General features: G+C 33.7%; 2 protein-coding genes across 6 annotated transcripts; one reads left to right on the plus strand and one right to left on the minus strand.

Annotated features, from left to right (window-relative positions):
- The first annotated feature begins 234 nt into the window (after positions 1–234).
- Positions 235–1,505, plus strand: LOC125776574 (transcription factor Adf-1-like). 4 transcript variants are annotated; one of them, XM_049449511.1, is made up of 4 exons: positions 235–473; positions 571–727; positions 784–801; positions 1,386–1,505. In XM_049449511.1, the coding sequence occupies exons 1-4, from the start codon at positions 341–343 to the stop codon at positions 1,399–1,401; spliced, it is 324 nt and encodes a 107-aa protein (XP_049305468.1). In that variant the 5' UTR covers positions 235–340; the 3' UTR covers positions 1,402–1,505. The 4 variants fall into 4 exon arrangements, with proteins under 4 accessions (XP_049305468.1, XP_049305470.1, XP_049305469.1 ...); XM_049449513.1 differs by having other exon boundaries at positions 1,316–1,407; XM_049449512.1 differs by lacking the exon at positions 1,386–1,505 and adding an exon at positions 1,246–1,343.
- A 147-nt stretch (positions 1,506–1,652) lies between these two features.
- Positions 1,653–3,384, minus strand: LOC125776573 (uncharacterized). Of its 2 annotated transcripts, XM_049449509.1 has the most exons (4): positions 2,853–3,384; positions 2,426–2,793; positions 2,095–2,369; positions 1,854–1,991 (listed from the first exon to the last, which is right to left on the minus strand). In XM_049449509.1, the coding sequence occupies exons 1-4, from the start codon at positions 3,146–3,148 to the stop codon at positions 1,980–1,982; spliced, it is 951 nt and encodes a 316-aa protein (XP_049305466.1). In that variant the 5' UTR covers positions 3,149–3,384; the 3' UTR covers positions 1,854–1,979. The 2 variants fall into 2 exon arrangements, with proteins under 2 accessions (XP_049305465.1, XP_049305466.1); XM_049449508.1 differs by having other exon boundaries at positions 1,653–2,369; positions 2,853–3,383.
- Between the last annotated feature and the right edge of the window lie 10,857 nt (positions 3,385–14,241).

Below are 14,241 nucleotides of genomic sequence, written 5' to 3' on the forward strand. Positions count from 1 at the left end.
GTGTTTTTTTGTATGTATGTATTCTTAAGCTCCAATTATGCATGCTTGACTTGACCTAGCCAGACTTGAGAACTGTCACATAAAAGATCTGTTTAATGAGCCTTGCATGTATTTGATTACCGAACGCTTGACTTGACTTGAAAGTCTGTTGAATTTAGAATTTCAAGTTACGTTGACATTTCAGAGAGTGGCATCTTTGCTCTCTCCCTTTATTTTGACATTTCAGAGAGTGTCAGCTCGGTTCTTTCCCTCGCTTTTTCAAATTGAACGATTCACATCATTTTCATCATTTCATTTTAATCTAAATTTAATTTGCCAGAAATAAATCAAAAAAATCACAATGAATGACGAAAAACTAATAGAAGAAGTGCGTGCGCGTGAAATTTTATATAACAAGGCCTGCGTAGGCTACCGGGTGCCGAGCAAAAAGAAGGCTGCGTGGGTAAGCGTGGCAAAGGAGCTAGGTGCTACTGGTAAGTAATTGTTATTATTTATTAGATTTTAATATATTTTGTATATATGTATATATATAGGTAGAATTTAATAGTTTATGTTGGGTTTATTTTACAGATGAGCAATGTTCGAAGAGGTGGCTGACTCTAAGGGAGAGATTCAGTAGGGAAGTAAGGAAAATGGAGTCACCATCAGGAAGTGGGGCGAGTAACACCGAAACCTGGCCATTGTTCGATAATATGAGCTTTTTAAAACTATATATACAGCCCAGACCGTAAGTTAATCTTTTTAATATTTTATACGTATTAAATATTTATTTCCCTTTTACAGAAATCGCTGCACCACAAACATTTTAGAAGATATATATTCGCAGGAGCTGTTTGAGCCATTTACTTTTGAAAGTTCTCCGACTATTTTATCGTCACCTTCGGAGTTTTCGTCTTCAACTCCGATCCGGAAAAGAGTCAAAAAAACAAACAGCGATGACGACAGCTGTTTCAAAGAAGCGTGCGAGCTATACAAAAGCATGTGTGCAGAGAGGAGCAATTGCAGCGAGGCGGTGAGGTCGTTTGGTGTTATGTTGACCTCTATCATGAACGGTATGAGCGAGGTAAAGCAAATGAAAGCAATACAAGTTTTAACAAATTCGTTATTTGCTATTAAATCGGAACCCGAATAATTTTTTTTTTTTATTTTTAAATCATTTGTTTGTTGTTTTATACAGATATTGAATTAATATGTAAAAATGTTTAAAACGCTTGTTGCCTAGACATAGGAAACAACAATGTATCTCATTTTTCAAAAATAGTTTTAAAATGTTTAAAACGCTTGTTACCTAGACATAAGAAACAACAATGTATCTCATTTTTCAAAAATAGTTTTAAAATGTTTAAAACGCTTGTTACCTAGACATAAGAAACAACAATGTATCTCATTTTTCAAAAATAGTTTTAAAATGTTTAAAACGCTTGTTACCTAGACATAAGAAACAACAATGTATCTCATTTTTCAAAAATAGTTTTAAGAATGTTCAAAAGGGTTTTAAGAATGTTTTTGAAAAAATAAAATAATTTGTTTTTATAACTCTTTAATTTTGTATGTCTTTTATTTATTGTGTCCATATTGCCATATGCCTGTGTAATCTTCCTAATACAGATAATTACCATCTTTTTCAGTAAATAAAACAATATTTATAGATATATCCATGGTTTAATAAAATATCACAAAAAAGTTAACGTAACAAAAAGTATAGTATAAAGATATTTAGATTACAATTTTATACATAAAAATATGTATATATTTCAAATGCATAAAATACACAAACATTGCTATACACTAAATACGATCTTCTTGAAATGAAACCGCTCCCTGATTTATAAAATAATCTGCCAAAAAATCCCTTAGACGGAATGCGAAACTAGATGCATTGCGTCGAGTTGTACTTATTGAATGTAATGCACCTCCAACACTCTCTAAATCTTCACGCCATTCTCCCTCCAATATTCCATGGTCTGCGGTGTCTGTGTCTACAAATGTATCTGGACAATACCAACGATCATGGTCATTCAACATTACAAAATTGTGAAGAACCAGACAGGTTAACACAATTGTTTCGCAGTTCTTTGGGCTAAAGTCTATTACCTTTCGTAGAACACGCCATCGAGCAGTTAAAATACCAAAGCTATTTTCGATTACTCTACGAGCTCGGGATAACCGGTAATTGAAAATAGCTTTGTTTCGTGGCAGCTGTGCACCGGGGTAAGGTCGCATTAAGTTTTCCTTCAATGGGAACGCTGCGTCGGCCACAAAAAAATGTGGAAAATCTGTTGAGGATCCATTCCATAATGGAGCTCTTGGTGGTAGTGGCAATTTGTTTTCCAAGAGTGCTTGACCAAATTTAGTTTGCTGAAAGACACCTTGAAATAAAATAAAAATAAGTAAATATTGAAATATTGCAAATCTTTTAAAATACCTCCGTCACTTTGTCCGCCATAGCTACCAATGCTGGCAGAGGTGAACGTATACCGAGCGTCGCAGGATGCCATTAAAACTATACTATAAAACTTTTTATAGTTATAAAATAACGAGCCTGAATTTTGTGGACGAATAATAGCTATATGCTTCCCGTCAATTGCTCCGACGCAGTTGGGTATATTCCACAGTTTTAAAAAATCTGCAGCAATGTCTTTATATTGTGCGGTAGTTGGCTCGCTAAGGTATATCGGGCACAGGTGTAACCAAAATATTTCACACGTTTCAAGTACGATATTCCGCACTGTTGTTTTCCCTAATTTATGCATCGAGGCTATGATCTCAAAAGGTGTTCCATAAGCGAGGTACCTAAAAAATAAATGAGAATACAATTAAATGAATATATGTACTTCAAGGATTTTACTTACATTAAAGTTATAACCACTCGCTCCTCGACGCCAATTTGTTGTTTTGGTTTTTTTAAAAACGGACTAATAATATTTAAAAGAAGGTTGTATACTGGCCGATTCATCCGTGTTAAAGCAAATAGTTTTTGGTCGTCTTCTTTTAATTTTAAAAAGTTCTTCCAGAAGAAACCATTTGGGTTTCTATCCCGATTTGCTGGATGAACGGACCAGCGGCGTTTACGTCTTCTTAATACTTTTCTTCTTTGAAGGCGAAGAATATTTAAATATAATAGTTCATGGAATAAATCACTATCCATTATTAAAGTTAATATATTCAACAAAACAATTTGTTTTAATATTGATTAAATTTTCACAAGCTTCACATATCAAGTAAAATGTCACGTTTGTGTGCTCTCTCAACATTCAAAAACAGCTGATTTCTACGCGCTGTGTTTAGTATAATAGCAGTTACGTTTCACAAGTCACCTTTTTCGAAGCTGAGTTGAGTCAAGCATGCATAACTAGAGCTTTAGATTCGCGATTTCACGCGCGGTTTATGGATTTTTTTTAAGTTTATCTCGACTGTCTTTTATATAGTTTTAGTTTTGTTGGCACACACTTCTAATATGTATTAATGTTTTTAGTTAGTTTTGTCCATATTTTCGGTACTTTTTAATTTGTTATGATATATGTATGTACATATGTGTATATACATATATAAACGCACTATTGTTCTGCTTGTTTATTTTGTTATCTTTTTTGTTGTGACACTGCACTTTTCGTCTATCTCTATCTCTTTTGTCTATGTATATACTTATAATAAATATATTTTGATCTTCGTTCTGGTTGGGTCACTGCACTTTTTTTTTTTTTTGTTTTTTGTTCACCGCACAAGTAAGTATATATTAATATGTTTATATCTTTATTGTGGTTTATGTTTTTCCACTAGTGCCTTTCTGTAAGGCTCGAAGGACCATGAATACTTGGATGCCCAATTTAGTGGGAAACATCCAGCACTTAATTTTTTTAGTTTTTATTAAATCATTAACTATGCAAAATGAAACACATTATTTGGTGATCAAATAGTAAACACTTTCAGAATTAACTTTATTTTTTATGCTTTTTTCATGAAATCAAAAGAAGTGATTGAACAAAGTAGTGACGACCATATCACAGAGGACCGCTGAGAAGTTAATTGTATTTCCGAAGCGTACAGGATCGGTGTCGATAGATGTTGAGTAACGTGGGTGTCGACGCGGCAGTGTGCCTGTTAACGACCAAATTGTGTAGAACCAATTGATGAGGTTTTGAACGAAAGTGTTGCTATGAGGATAGTTAGCGACGAATTGGGTCGGGTGATGACGACGGGGCGCAGTGTGTCAGCGAATGTGTGTATTTCGAATGTGTTTCCTTTCCTGTTGTCTATCCCTTTTGTTTAGTGGGTAAGAGCACAGGTGTGGTGAGTTGCGTTGAAGTGTCATCAGCTGTGGTGAATTGCGCGGTCGTATTAGAGTGCGCCTGTTTTTTCCAGGTTGAGTGAGGGGGGAGGTTTAACTCATTTAAACAAATGTATTCCGCACAGTATTGCCGTCTCTTCTTTTTTACTTCCGGCATTGTTTTGCTTTGGGAAATACGTTTAACTTCGCGTGTAGTATAAAGGAGGCGTAAGTAATGCTCATCTATTGCGCGCAAAACCACAAATGAATATGAAATAAATATTACATTGTTTATATAGGAATGCTTAAGCACAATTATTATATAGTAGTCCAAAAATATGAATTCTTATTTTTCCGAGAAATACATTTGTAAAAAAATGGATCTTTATCCTTTTTTTTATTTTTCCCAGAAATACATTTGTAAGAAAGGATAAAGATCCTTTTTTTATTTTCCACATAAAAGATTTAAGGAGTTCAAAAGCTCAAAACGTGCGCTAAATAATATAAATATATAAAATAAATTTTTCAAGAGCTCAAAGCATGCGCTACATTATCTCGAACCTACCTACCCTACACATTTGCGCAAATGATTATATTATGATGGCAAATGCCTACATACAGATTTGGCAATGGCAATAAATAACAATACGTTTGACAGTTAGTATTCTATAAATTCTATCCTGTCGAGATGCCCCGTTATGAAACGGAGCGACCGATTGACATGATTTTCATTTTTACTATATATGTATATATACTATACTACGCGGAGAGAAATATAGAACCGAGTTTGAGCAATCTTTTAATTCATACTCGTAATAGTTTATGTTCACAAGTTGTTGTTGAAAGTCGAGAGCTTATGTAGTCGTTGTCTAAGAGGCCTCCCAGCTAAATAAAATTACAAATAACCCTACAGGCCTCTACACGCAGCAGCCCCCCTCGGGACAGATCCGGGTATCGCTTTCGATGCCCCTTCACCTCCCTTCGTCACTGTTTACTGATAATCTGCGCTGAAGTATTTGAAGTTTGTATATATCTAATATATAAAAAACTCCTCCGACGAATGGCAACCCAAGACACATGAACTATGTACATGAGTACTCCCAGGATGCGATGACATACGTATGGAATTATGGATCGCTGTGAATTATCAAGCGATCATCACGATATTACAGCACGTTCAACAACATTTAAACAACAGATACGATGTTTAATGGACTTTATCTTGAAGCAACATATATATATACTTGTATGTGGTGCTGTTAGATGCTATATGTACTCTGTTGAGTGGCAAAAGAGATTACTCTTTCTTCTTTGGATGGTGGATGGTGACTAAACCAGATCAAATTGCAGAAATCATTTCTGCGGAAATTCCTGATGCAGCGAAAGATCCAGTATTATATAAAGTGATGAAAATCAAAATGGTTCATGGACCTTGCGGACGCCACAATCCCACTTCATATCCACCAAAGTTGAGTATTGCTGTTTGGTGAAATCGATCAAATACGTTTGCAAGTACGTCAAAAAAAAAACGAGATATTATCAAATGGGTCGATAAATGAACAGAAGGCCAAAGTGTATATTTAAACCCAGAGAATACAGTACAGCTAGCGGAAACACCGCCAACAACAAAATTGACATTGGCGAGTATTTTCTCGACTTGCGTCAGTGAACCGTTTGCGAGGAAATTGCTCTTTTCGCAAATGCCTTGATATTATAAATGGAATGCATCGTCAAAGAAATGTTTACATAGAAAACAAGCCCAACCAGTAGATGGACATTCAGGTGTGTTCTCAACTAATGCATTAGAATCAATTTACACAATCCACCCGAAAAACGATGATTGCTTCTCCATTCGGTTGCTATTGATTAATGTACGCGGTTCAACTTCATTTGATTCATTGCGTACTATGAATGGTAGGGTGTGTGCAGCTTTTGAGAAGCATGCAGCAATTACAATTGCTGGAATCTGGTAAATGATGGACGATGCGATAGCTACTTCGCATGAAGGTCGCACACATTTCGCGATGATCATTTCAACATATCAGCCTTCAAATCTGCGTCAATTATGGGATACGAACAAAAGCTACACTTCTACATTGTATTCGTTATGAATTGGAAATGGGCAAACTCCGATCAATTGACAATGAAGACGAAGCCGTGAATTATCCAGTGGAATTTCTAAATCCTTTGGAGAGGCTTGGTATGCCGCCGCATCATTTGCGTCTCAAAATCGGATCTGTCGTTATTATGTTTCCCAATCTTCATGCGCCCAAAACAGTGTAATGGAACCCGACTGATTGTGATACAGCCATCGAATACAAGGGCGCCGAATGCTTGATTCTACGAATACCTTTGAGTTCCAACCATTTGCCATTTCAGTTAAAACCTTTACAGGAAAATTGAATACATTGAAAAAATCTAGAAAAATCGCAAATAAATGATTTAATCACAGAATATAGTACATAAATTTTTTTTTCATTTCAAAACACATAATTTCACGCAAGTCAACGCCTGCGGGGTCTGCTAGTTTTTATATAAAACTCAAATTCTCAAAGTTATCTTCTTGTTCCCAACACACTTGTCACAAGTATTTTCAAATCCCGAAACAGTTGTTAAAATCAATTTTCGAAATAGCCTTCAATGCATCTAGCGATTTATGTTAAATAGCCTAAGTTGACTCAAAACGGGTTTCCCAGTCATAGGGGCCACAGGGAAATACGGTGATAGTGACACGATACTGGTTGAAAATTTGAGTAAAAACTCACGAAGAATCAATGCAGGATGCGACGGTGCATTATCGAGGAGCAGAAATCAAATGTTGTCAGTCCACACTTTGATGTACCACTTATTACAGATGTCACTATGCACTGACAGTGATACCAACGTGAGTTATAATATTGAGTAAATCAAACGCGAATTTTATATTTTTTGTTAATCTTAATATATAAAAATCACGTGTCACGTTGTTTGTTTGCGATGGACTCCTAAACTACTGAACCGATTTTAATGAAATTTTTAACACTCTGTGCAGTTTGGTCCAACTTGAAAGATAGGATAGTTTATAACTCTCCTTATAGTCGCATTATTTATTTATTGCAAATTATTTGTTTATTATTAGCAAAGAGCTATCCGCCAGTTGGTGGCGCTAACAGCAGTATTGAGTAAGTGCGGTATGTTACAGTAGATGGCGCTACAAACATTAAAAACATTAAATGAAAATGCGTTGTTTGAAGTTTATATTATTTGTGGTAAAGTTATACGAGTCTATGACTTCCAAAAAAAAATAAAAATTGGGCGGGGCGAAGTTCGCCGGGTCAGCTAGTATATTTATATATTAAAGTGTACAAAAACTGGTTGGCACTGCTCAAAATGTATGTTGGTTGAATGCAACATGCACTGATTACGAATGTAGTTACTACTTGCTAACAACCAGCAAGCACGTACATAGGTATGTACTCTAAGGCAGAGCCGCTCAAAGTAATGCGCAATTTATTTACCAACGCATACAATCACACATTTGATATCTGCTAGCGTATGATTGAGTGCGCGCGCTTGCTTAGTACACTGAGTGAAATCGTGCTATTTGGTTATTTTGTTATTAAAAATTTAGAAAAAAATAAATAATTATGGTTTTTGATTAAAAAAGCAATTAAGAACAACAATAATTTTAAGTTAATTTTTTTAACTTTCCATGATTTTTTCCATATCGACTTCAAGATCGTAAGTTTTGATTCTCATTATGTCCTCTATATGTTTATTCGAAACTGAATTCCTGTATTTCGAGTGTATTTTTGACGCTGGCAGAATTAGCGTCGTAGCGTACATGCTTCGACTGCATTTGCTTGCCTATACTCCGAGTATAGGCATGAAAAATTTTGAGCGGCTCTGCTCTAAGGTTAGTTAGCGCGCCATTGCTGCAGCAAAGTATATGTACGTAGTTATTACGAATTGACACAATACTGGAATGGTGCTAAATGCTTCCCGCCTGAAAAGCCGCATTTTTAAAATTAACTCACCAGTGCCCCAATTCACAATAACTTACTTTCGCTTTCTAAATATGTGGCTACAATTTCGGTCACCTTTGTCGAATTTTAACTACACGCATGGCGGCCTTCAAATTTTATAGTGTATGCAAATGAGACGTCACACCGGTATCCTAGCAGACCCAGTGGTACGGTTATTTTGTGGTTGAATCCTATGCAAGTTAATACCACCAGTTCATATTACATGAACATATTCTATTTCTGTTATAAATATGTAACCCATATGGTACTTTGCTAATACTGTCCGCCTTAGGTGGTCCAAAAATGTAACTCATAGATTTTAAGATGAATCTTTCCACTTGTAACATATGTCCTACATATGTCCTATCTCAAGTGGATTGTAGATATACTTCCTAGAATGTAAGATTAATATTTGTATCTAGGCTTAAGCGAAATATTGTATTTAAGAAAATGTAATAAAGAAAACGAGGCAGTTGCCCACAGGCAGTTGACCACAGGCAATTGACCACGGACAGTTGCCCGTTATTAATTGGCGATCCTGCCAGGAGGCACGTAAACTCCTGTTGGACCAAAAACAAAAAAAAAACAACAACAAAAAAACGCAAACAAGTATCGCGAAGTCGCGAGAAAAGAAATACAAAAGTAAGAGTGTGTTACTCAAAGCCTACGGTGGTAATTAGAAGCGCGCAAAGCAATTAACGGCAAAATAAAGATCGCTAAGAGACATAAGAAAAAAATCTCAGCGGCACAATTGAAAAAAATTCGAGTGTGTGTTTGTGCCAACTGCCTATCGAACGCGCCACGTCTATACGGATTACGAGCGAAAAACAAGCTAACGTACGCGTTACAACAATTGAAAAAATAAATAAAATTGAGAAACAAAAAACTACAACAGTTTGACAAATAAAGTGATTTTTAAATCTGAATTGAAAAACCTCAAACTGAAAGTGAAAATTTTTGAAAATTTCAAACAAATAGAAGAAAGTACGTGGATCTATAAACTATCCACATAAAAACAAATAAATAAAAAAAATTTCTGTAAATCAGAAATTTCACCAAAAAACTTATTTCATTTAAACCTCGCACACGGCCGCCAACGACGACCATTTCACAACCAACCGCCAAAATTCGACTTAAAAAGCAACAGCAGCAGCAAAGGCAACAATAGCCGCAACAGCAGCAACAGCAGCAATAGCAATAGTAACAACAGCAGCAGTAGAAGCAGCAACATAAAATTAGTTGTAAGTAAGACTTATATTTATTAATTAAATGGGAAATAAACCCACTAATATTAAGTATAAAAATTGTTTACTGTGAGTATTACTATATATCTTGCTTCATGAAACTCACAAATACATATAGTATATAAAAAAAGGCAAACCCGAAAAATAACGATTATAAAAAAGAGGCGATAGGAATAAAGAATTTTTAAGAGAACAAGATAATTTTATAATTTTTCAAAATGGCAGTGAATAATTTTACTGTAGACGATATAGCTAGATTAATAGCTATACAAACCGCAAACTTAAGAACTGAGATAGCTGAGTTGAGTAATAGAATTAAAACTTTAACAGATGCGGCACACGTAACTGAGTATGAAACTCAAAGAATTAACGATTCCATAACATGTGACGAAAATTTAGACATAATAAAGTCTTTGCCAGAATTTTCCGGTAAATCTTATGTCAGCTGGAGAGAAGCTGCTAAGAATTCGATGAGCCTATATATTGAAGGTAGTAGAAGGTATTTTGGAGCACTAACTATCCTCCGAAATAAGATTGTAGGTAATGCCAATGATATGTTAACTAATCATGGCACAGTTTTGAATTTAGGAGCAATATTTGCAACATTAGATTTTGCCTACGCCGACAGACGACCAATTCACGTAATTGATCAAGAAATGAGTGTTATGAGACAAGGATCGACATCCTTAATTGATTATTATAATGAAGTCAATCAGAAATTGACATTACTAATAAATAAAACTATAATGACGCACGGCACCAATTCAGATATTACCAAACAATTAAATATCAAGAATCGAGAAACCGCTTTAAGAACTTTTATAACTTGTTTAAATTACCCTCTAAACCAAATACTATTTGCATTAACACCTACCGATTTGCGAAATGCTCTTGCTAAAGAACAAGAACTTCATTCAAATCAAATACGATCGCAATTTGCTTTGCAATTTACTAATAACAATCATGAAATTGGTTCACGAAACAAGCCTCAAGCTAACCGAAGATATTCGAATTTTCAGAATATCTTAAGGCACCCCCAAATGAATAATAATTCATACCACATGTATTCCAATCACCCAGAACCTATGAAAGTGGATCAATCAATCCAATTAATAAATAAACCCAGTCATGTGCAAAGAAACCAACCACATGTTAGGAGTAACAGGTATAATTGGCAGACCAATTATCAGCCACCAAACATACCAAAAAGCTCAATTGAAAGTGCACAAATAAGCGCACAACCTCAACCAAAAATTCAACGAACTAATAATATTGGTGAGAACCATTTTTTTAAGGGTAAATTCTGATTTGCCGTATGTTATTAAAACCGATACAAAAACTGGGCAAATCTTTAGAATTCTCATATATACGGGCCGGAATTTATAATAATAAAAACATTTTAGTAATTAAGAAGAAGGTTAGAACCATTCATGGTTCGACCATAATAAAACATTTTCATAATATCAATCTGTTTGGTATACAGGAACGTTTCTATGAAATTAACAATTTAGAGAGCGATCTTTTAATTGGAATTAATTTCCTAAATAAAACCGGAGCGACAATTGATATTCCGAATAGAAAATTGATTTATGGGAATAATAAAGCAGAGAAAATAAATTTTCTCAATGATTTAATTATACTAAACCCCTTGGGACAAAAAAGTCCTGAGGCACCCGTCAGTAATAATATTAGCAAAAATGATACTAAGGATAGAAAAATTAATGAAACAAATGCTCACAACATTTTAAAAATAAATAATGTTGAAATTTCTAACGAAGTTGCTGATACGTATAACTATAATAATAATGAAACGAAAGATATCAACATTCCATTGCTAAGAGAGGATGTTATTAAAATAATAAATAAAGCTCATCAAAACGTGAACATGGATTTAACTTTTACAACAGATATTAAAGCAGAAATTAGGACTGAGAATGACAAACCTATATGGTCCAAACAATATCCCTATTCTATATCTGCAAATAATTTTGTTAATAAGGAAATCGAAAGTTTACTCGCAAAAGGGATTATACGACATAGTAAAAGACCGTATAATTCTCTTGTTTGGGTCGTTCCAAAAAAAGGAATAAATGAAGATGGTAGTCCGAAATTAAGACTGGTCATCGACTTTAAAAAAATTAATGAAAAAACAATAACCGACAGGTACCCAATGCCTAATCCCGAGGTGATACTTTTTAATTTGGAAGAATCAAAATACTTTTCCACAATAGATTTAGAGTCTGGATTTCATCAGATATTGATGGAAGAAAACGATATAGAAAAAACAGCATTTTCTGTAAAAAAACGGAAAATATGAATACCTTAGAATGCCATTTGGACTTAAAAACGCTCCAAGTATATTTCAGAGAGCAATGAATAATATTTTACATGAATTTATAGGAAAATTTTGTCACGTGTATGTTGACGACATAATAGTATATTCAAAAACTCTAAAGGAACATATATCTCATTTGAAATATATAGTACAAACCCTCGAAGAAGCCCATATGAAAATATCTATAGAAAAATCTAAATTTATAGAAACCGAAGTGGAATTTTTAGGATACGTTGTATCCCATAAAGTTATAAAAACTGATCCCAAAAAAGTAGAGACAATAAAAAATTACCCATATCCCAAGACGTTACGACAATTCAGAGGATTTTTAGGATTAACGGGATACTATAGAAAATTTATAGGAAATTATGCAACAATAGCTAAACCACTAACAAAACACTTAAAGGGAGAAAATGGTAAAATATCGCAGTATATGTCCAAAAAAACAATTATTAATCTTGATCAAGAAGGAATTGTTGCTTGTGAAACCTTAAAAAGAGCGTTACAAGAACAAGTTGAATTAGCTCAACCAAACTTTGAGAAAAAATTAATTTTAACTACTGACGCATCTAATGTTGCTGTAGGTGCAGTTTTATCCCAAGAAGGAAGGCCAATAACATTTATTTCAAAGACATTAAACACTACCGAACAAAATTACGCAACAAACGAAAAAGAATTATTCGCCATAGTTTGGGCATTAAAGACATTACGCCATTATCTTTATGCAGTAAAAAATTTAGAAATTCATACGGATCATCAACCATTAGCATTTGCAATGTCCGAAAAAAATCCAAATGTTAAAATGAAAAGATGGCGAGCTTTTATTGAGGAGTTTTCTCCAAAAATTATTTATAAACCGGGAACAACAAATGTAGTTGCTGACGCATTATCAAGACAAGTATTAAACAATTTAACTAGTTCATGTGAGTCGAGTGACTCAAGTGATTCACTAATAGAAACCCAACATTCCGCAGAAAGTAGCGATGAGTACCAAATTCATGAAACAAAAAAACCTTTGAATCATTTTAAGCAACAGATAGTAATCGATAATGGAGCAAGAATTATTGTCTTAGAGACTATTTTTTCTTTTAATAATAAACGTTTTTTAATTGAATATGACAGACCGGAAAATGTAATTGGTATTTTAAAAGAATATATGAATCCAAAAGTAGTTACAGAAATATTTTGCACACCTGAAGTGCTATATGCAATAAAAAACATTTTGAAGGAGACATTTCCTACGATAAAATTTCTATATACTAAACTATTCCCTAATGATATATGCAATAAAGAAGATCAAGGATCGATAATCGAGCAAATACATAATAGAGCGCATAGAAATTAAAGGGAAAATTTGCCACAAATTAGGCAGCAATATTATTGGCCTTTAATGATAAAACAATTTAAACAGTATGCAAAAAATTGTAGCATATGTAATAGTAATACATATGAAAGACATCCGAAACTAATTCCAATAGGGGAAGCACCAATACCAAAAAAGAGGGAGAACAACTCCATATAGACATTTTTTTCGCACAAAAGCTTAAATTTCTTACATGTATAGATTCATATTCCAAATTTCTAATCGTAAAATATGTATATAGAAGACAAATCAAACTTAGAAGAAAAAGTTTTGGAACTGTTACAAACATTTCCAAATGTTAAAAGTATAGTTATTGATAATGAACCAGGCTTAAGTACGATACAGTTCAAGTCTTTAATGGAAAGGATTAATGTGCAAATTTATTATTGTACACCACGCCACAGTACAAGTAATGGCCAAATAGAAAGAGTTCATTCAACACTGATTGAAATCTCCAGATGTTTAAACCAAGAACACAGCTTAATTAGTAATTTTGAATCAATTATGAGAGCAGTTCAACAGTATAATAAAACAATTCATTCTGTAACAGGTAAACAACCTTGCAACATTTTATTTAATAAAGAGCCTCACGATAATATGGAAAATGTGTTGCAAAATGCTGAAGAGAAAATGGTAGAGCAACATAACAAGAAAAGGCTTCAGAAAAGTTATCAGAAAGGAGATATTATTTATGAAAAAATTTATGGGGAAAGAAATAAATTGAACCCCAAGTACAAAAGACAAGTAGTAGAATATTTAGGAAATACAATTAAAATACAAAACAGAAACAGTATAATACATAAAGATAATATCAAATCTTAAATTAATATGCAAGAAAAAGAAATTTTTGTCTAAACGTTGTCACATTTAAAAAGACTTCAATCAAAAAAATAATTATTTAGAAGTCAAAGATAATATAAAATGTATCTAGGAGTCAAATTTAAATAAACTGTACATATAAATTAAGATTTTAAAATGGTGCTGTTTAAATTGATAAAATAGTCTATAGCCTCACGTACTATACCCCT

This window comes from Bactrocera dorsalis, chromosome 2, assembly GCF_023373825.1.
Source record: "Bactrocera dorsalis isolate Fly_Bdor chromosome 2, ASM2337382v1, whole genome shotgun sequence".
NCBI classification, from domain to species: Eukaryota; Metazoa; Arthropoda; class Insecta; order Diptera; family Tephritidae; genus Bactrocera; species Bactrocera dorsalis.